General features: G+C 48.3%; 1 protein-coding gene across 1 annotated transcript in view; it reads right to left on the reverse strand.

Annotated features, from left to right (window-relative positions):
* PRDM13 (PR domain containing 13) overlaps positions 1-5,893 on the reverse strand; it is a 9,430-nt gene that overhangs the window by 1,846 nt on the left and 1,691 nt on the right. Inside the window, exons 2-5 of the mRNA XM_005871479.1 lie at positions 5,782-5,889; positions 4,120-4,251; positions 3,730-3,850; positions 2-191 (exon numbers count right to left, since the gene is read on the reverse strand). Coding sequence (XP_005871541.1) covers positions 2-191; positions 3,730-3,850; positions 4,120-4,251; positions 5,782-5,889 — 551 coding nt within the window. The remainder of the gene's footprint in view (position 1; positions 192-3,729; positions 3,851-4,119; positions 4,252-5,781; positions 5,890-5,893) is intronic.

Here is a 5,893-nt window from a genome sequence, read left to right on the forward strand (position 1 = left end):
CACTGGGTGTTTCGGAGGGAGGCAAAGGCCATCTGCGGCCGGGGCAGCCCCTTGGCGAGGCGCGTGCTCCTGGTGCAGGTAGGCGCGGCCTGCGCTGCTGCTGAGCACGCAGTGGAAACGTAGGTGCGCCTTAAGGCTGTTGGGGTATCTGAACGTCCTCCAGCAATACCAGCAAATGTAGCGCTCCTCCCCTGGGCGAGAAAGAGGAGAAAAGCGACCCCGTGAGAGGCGAACAAGCAAGATAGAAAGCGCCAGCGCACCCAAGGCAAAACCCAGGTTTTGACCAGCGGTATGGGGGGGAGCAGTATTCTTGGGTCCCCGGGAAAAATTAAGCTCGGTAGCCTCACTATAGCAAGGTCCCCGAGAAACCCTAAAAGGCCAACTTTGTCATGATCTTCATCCTCTGGAACTACTGAGAGGCCAAGAGATGTGATCTGGGCGTTTCCAACGAAGACTTTCTCCGGGCCATCGGAGCAAATCTTCGCTGGGAGAGCAGAGCTCAGGCAGACAGGCCAGGGAATAGACAGAGCAGAGAGCAGCTGTTGCTTTAAATCAAGTGTTGAGGCTGTGCTGTGCCTGGGCCCATCTGTTGGCGTTTGCAGAATAGGTGGCGTATGTCAAGGAGTTTGGATAAACTAAACAAAGGACAATCTAATGGTCGTGAGCGCCTCATTACCAGGCGAGACAATATCCTGTATGTATGGGCCATATGTAATCATCCCTTTTCATAGAACAATGTCTTTTATGTCCACTGCCCACCCTTTCCACCCCCTCCCAGCCTTAAACACTTTGCCTGAGGTTTTCCTGGAGCGTGACCAACTGAAGGACCACATAGGGACTATGATTCACTATTCTTCTAAATTATTTGTATCTTTATTTCCTCTTTAACCCCACTTAATTTGATGGGAGAAAAGAAAAAGTCCCATGTCCTGATGTTCTAAAAACTGAAGGATAATGTTGCATTATGTTGTCAGTTTTTTAATTAATTAATTCCTAGATAGCTGCACAAATCCAAGCCTAGTAAAGTCTTTTAATAAGTGCACAATTGTCTACTAGGATCTGTGTACATGTTTCCTTGTTAAATATTTTTTGTGTGTTTAATATTATGAACATTCGTTGTTTTTTATTTTATCGCAGGGCCTGTGAACACAATCAAGAGATACATGTATGAAACAGATTCTGACCCCATAGTGGAGTTAATATTCACTCAAAAAGGTCATGTTACGTCTGTATAGAGAGCAGTGATTTGCAATTCGGTGTCTTTTTAAATGTTATTGGTAATAACATTTATTGATAATACTGAAGGGAAGGATTGATGTGAAAAGGAAGTTAGTTGAGCCACAAGGAAGTATACAAAGTAAATGTCAGTCTCATTAAATTTAATAGAAGAGTTAAATTTTCCCTCCATGCAGTTAAGAAGAGCAACTTTCTAAAACGTTACTACAAAACAACAATGGGAAAAAATTGCAGATCTTCCCCCCTTCATGTATTTTACTTCTGGCTTTGCCTCAAGCAAGTAGTAACCGCCAGATGTAAGAAGCAGTTTATTCCAGCTGAAGCCACAGGGAGAGCAGAAAGAGAAAGGGAAGGGGAGGATTTGCCTATCAGATCCTATCCCAATTGGATAGGATAAAGACTTGGATAAGATTATTTCAATATTTCTGTTACCTTGTATTGAACAACCATGTAAAATAAATCTTGAAGGAGAAAGAGAAGAGACCTGGGTTCTCTTGGTAGGTATGTTGATTTAATCTTTTAAGTAACTCCTTTCTCTTAAATTCAGAACCTCCCTTTCCTCATCACTTTTTTTAAAAAAAAAAATATGTATTTTATTGATTACTTACAGAGAGGAAGGGAGAGAGATAGAGAGTTAGAAACTTGGATCAGCTGCCTCCTGCGGATATGCCGGAAACAAAGGTATATGCCCTTGACCAGAATCGAACCTGGGACCTTTCAGTCCGCAGGCTGATGCTCTATCCACTGAGCCAAACCGGTTAGGGCTCCTCACCACTTTTTAAAGGAGTTTTCAGAAGCTGCCCAGAATGACTCAGCTCAATGCAAAGCCAAGTAAGCTTCGTTCCTAAAACAAAGGGTCAGTATTTTCTTTAATGTTACTGTGGAATTGAAATTCACCAGAATTAGTGAATATTGGAAGAATAGCAGCCATCCCTAAAGTTGTCAAGACTTCAAGCATCTCAAAGGTGGGAAGTCGGGATTCAATATAACCCATACATTCCCCCAAAGGAAAATGGTATCTGTTTTGACATCTGTTACTATATGACATTTATAAGCTCTATTGGCTGAAATGAAAGCATGGGGCCAACACTCAAACAAGTTGTCTTTATACTATTTGAGGGTGACTGAGGAAGGGTGTTCTGTGCAGAAATACATGGCCCCTAAAGGCCAGTAGCCCTCAGAATTGTTCTGTAGTTGTTCTCCACTATAGGGCTTTGGTCATGTTTCTCTTTTACAGGAAGAAGTTGACAAGATAATTTAATATAATGTGATGCAAGTAACAAACTGCTTGAGAATAATTTTTACGAATACTGTACATACAAATTTACCCACAAAAAAATCAATAGAATTAATTTACAGAAGACAGAGATACTCTGAAGTGAAGCAATTCATTGTTTGAATAAACTTATTCTGCCTTGTTCATGAAGTGTTTCTTAATTCCCACATTCAGATTCATTTCTTTAACCCTATTTGTAAAGATCCGAGATTGAGCAGACAATTCAGGAGAAAAGCATGCTAAAATATTTTACAGCATTTATTACATTGACTTTAAGTATTAACTGTGTCTTTAGGGGAAATTACAGATAAACAATTAGCAAGAAAAAAAGTCATGAAAGCATTAAAAGGGAGTTTCTGGATCTTAACTACTTTAGCACCTCCCAGCTTTTTCCACAGGAAGTGCTCTTCAGTGTTTGGGGAAAGTTTTGAAATGTTTTTCTCTTTAGTTACTGCACCTTAATTTGCATAAATCCACTCTTGGCTTTGGAAGGGCTCAAATAAATCTTAGAAGAAACTGGGATACATCCCAAATTCGACTTAAGTAGGGAGAGGAAAGTGCATAAATACCATTTAAATGGAAGGGCCTCAGTACCTGCCAACTGACCAGCCGTAAGTACCGTGTAATGCTTTTAAAATGCTGTAGAAGTACATTACTCTCCTTCAAACCAGTGAAGAAGAGATGCCTTCCACCTTCTAAAAGCATTCCAGGTTTGTTGTGCTTTCTGGAGCTCATGATGTGATCACCCTAATAATATGTTACAGCTTCTTTATTGATTATTGTTTGTTTGTTTGTTTAACCCTTACCCGAGGATATGGTTCCATTGATTTTTAGAGAGTGGAAGGAAGGTGGAGAGACAGAGAAACATCGATGTGAGAGACACATGGATTGGCTGCTTTCTGTATGCGCCCAACTGGGGCCAGGGACTCAGCCTGCAACCGAGGTACCTGTGCTCTTGATCAGAATCAAAGGCGGGACCCTACAGTCTGAGGGTGGACAATCTATCCGCTGAGCCAAACCACCTGGGGCTACTGATTCTTAATTGAGTAAATAGTTGTCTATGTGGATATGCAATAGGGAAGGATGATCCCCATGAAGTTCATGTTTTACACAGAGCAAGAGAAAGGCTTTTCAAGTCAGGGGAGGGTTCCCAAAGACCCAGGAGAGCTGGACTCTCGCCCACCCGATCTATCCTGAAGGCCCTCTCAGAGGCATACCTTTCTCGTCGTGTGTCGGAGTTGCAATTGTGGGGATGTCAAACCACTGAGCCAAAGAGTTGGAATACCACACGGTCAGCTCCTCCCCTGGCTGGACGTCTCTCAACGCTCGGTAGAAGATCTGGGATGCAAGGAACAGAACAGCTTGCTGTCATTTGCTAGGTAATTGGTCAAAAAACAACTGGCAGGACAGGTTCGAATCCGGGCTCAGACGCTGTGTGGCCTTGGAAAAACGATTGGACCTCTCTGAATCGCACTTCCCTCATTCTTCAACCGGGGAAAATAACAGTATCTACCTGGGACGTTTAAAAGAGTGGGAGCTAAAGCGCTTTGCTCTTAAGATTGATGGCGGTCAGGTGGATAGAATTGGCAGTGGGAAGCCCACAGTACCTGTCCTCCGGGTAAGTCTGCAATAGCTTCCAGAGTCTGTTCCTGGGGGTTCCTGGCTGCCCGGATTAACCCTATCCACTCCAGAGGGGAGCCCCCCGATTCGTCCACCAGCTCCCCTCTCACCATGCGCACCTGCAACACAAGCAGTGGTCGTTCTTCCCGCGCCACAGCCAGGCCCACAGCCCAGACGGAGAGTTCATCCTCCACCCCACCCACCCGATTCGGGAAGATGGTTGTGGTCGCTTTGGCCAGATCGCCGTGGGCTGCTGGGAAGAGGGTAATTACCTACGACCTGTGCGTGGGAGAGGAAGGAAGAGGGGAGGCTGTCTCGTATAACAGTCCCCCTCTCGCCCCACCTCGGCAACTCTAGGGGTGAGAGCATCCTCTCCTGAGCGCCTGGGCGCGTCTCGTACCAAGACACCCCCACCCGCCTCTAGCTCTCCCTCTCACGGTTCTGAGAGCAGCCCAATTATCAGGTAGTGATGTTTGGAAGTCAGTGCCAGAACCCAGAGTGTCCCCCAGCCCCTCCCAATCCAGCCCACCCCCGTTCTCCCTGCACTGCGCGGAGGTGCCGGCGACCCAAGCAGCGAAAACGTTTGAACAGAGAGGCTAACCATTGAAAAGCAATGACAGCGCAGTTAAAGGAGTCGTGCGCTGCAAACCCGGCTTCAGACCGCGGAGGAGAGGGTGACGGGTGAGCAGCCAGATGCGCGTCCCGCTGGCTGAGCACCTGAGAAATGTCTTACAATCCGGAAGCTCCAGGCAGCGGCAAGCAAAGCTAGGGTCCTACCCCCGCCCCCAACACCCCCACACAGCACACACACACACACACACACACACACACACATCACCACCACCACCACCACCACCACCACCACCACCGCTACCACCTTCCCTTCCAGGCGGCTGTGCTCAGAGCTACGCTAGCTGGGACGCCTGAGGGGCGGGCAGGGGCCTTGAAAACCCCTCTCTGGTCAGCTTTTGCGATGTTGATTGGGGAGTGAAAGCTGGAGGGTTCGCCTTGGCGCCTCCCAGTTGTGACCCTGGGCTCTCAGAGCCCGGCTGCAGGCGCCCGAACACGGTGCCGCGCGCGGTGGGCGCTCAGAGCCCGCGTCAAAGCTAGCCCTCCATCCATTTGCCCCAAGCCCACAGCAGACATCCGCGGGGAGAGAAATGTGGGGGGTTCTAGGAGCTGAGAGTTTCCTAAGGATCATTTATTTCGGAGATGAGATTAGATTATGCTAAGGTAAATGTAAGCCTCAAATAAGCACATTGAAGAAAAGAGGTAATGAAAGTCCTCAACGCCCTGAGGCGGGGAGGGTAGCGGGGGAAAGGAGCATCTGCGGAAAGAGGCCGGGACATCCGCGCCCCTGCTGAGCCCGCAGAGCTGCGGGGAACCCCAGGTTCCGAGTGGTCCCGGCACGCAAAAAGCCCCTGGCCCCCCACCCGGGGCTGGCTCCTCTCCGCCACGTCCCCTTCCCGCAGCCCGGCCCCCATCCGCGCTCAGTTAATGCGACTTTCGGGCAACGATCTGAGTCCCCTTCCACCTGGCACCGTTGGCAGGTAACGAACAACTCAATCACCCCTTTCTCATCTTCCCGGTTCCGAGGCCAGGGAACAGGGCGGCGAAGGACAAGGGTCCAAGGTCAGAATGGCTAATACCTTTTTCTTGGGCCCGGGTTCCCTGCGGTCTGACAGGTACTTGCCCAGCTTGAAAGTTCCCGGCACCGGCCCCAGGCGCAGGCCCGCCGGGATGCAGCAATCAGCACTCTGG

This window comes from Myotis brandtii, unplaced genomic scaffold (assembly GCF_000412655.1).
Source record: "Myotis brandtii unplaced genomic scaffold, ASM41265v1 scaffold343, whole genome shotgun sequence".
Lineage (NCBI taxonomy): Eukaryota > Metazoa > Chordata > Mammalia > Chiroptera > Vespertilionidae > Myotis > Myotis brandtii.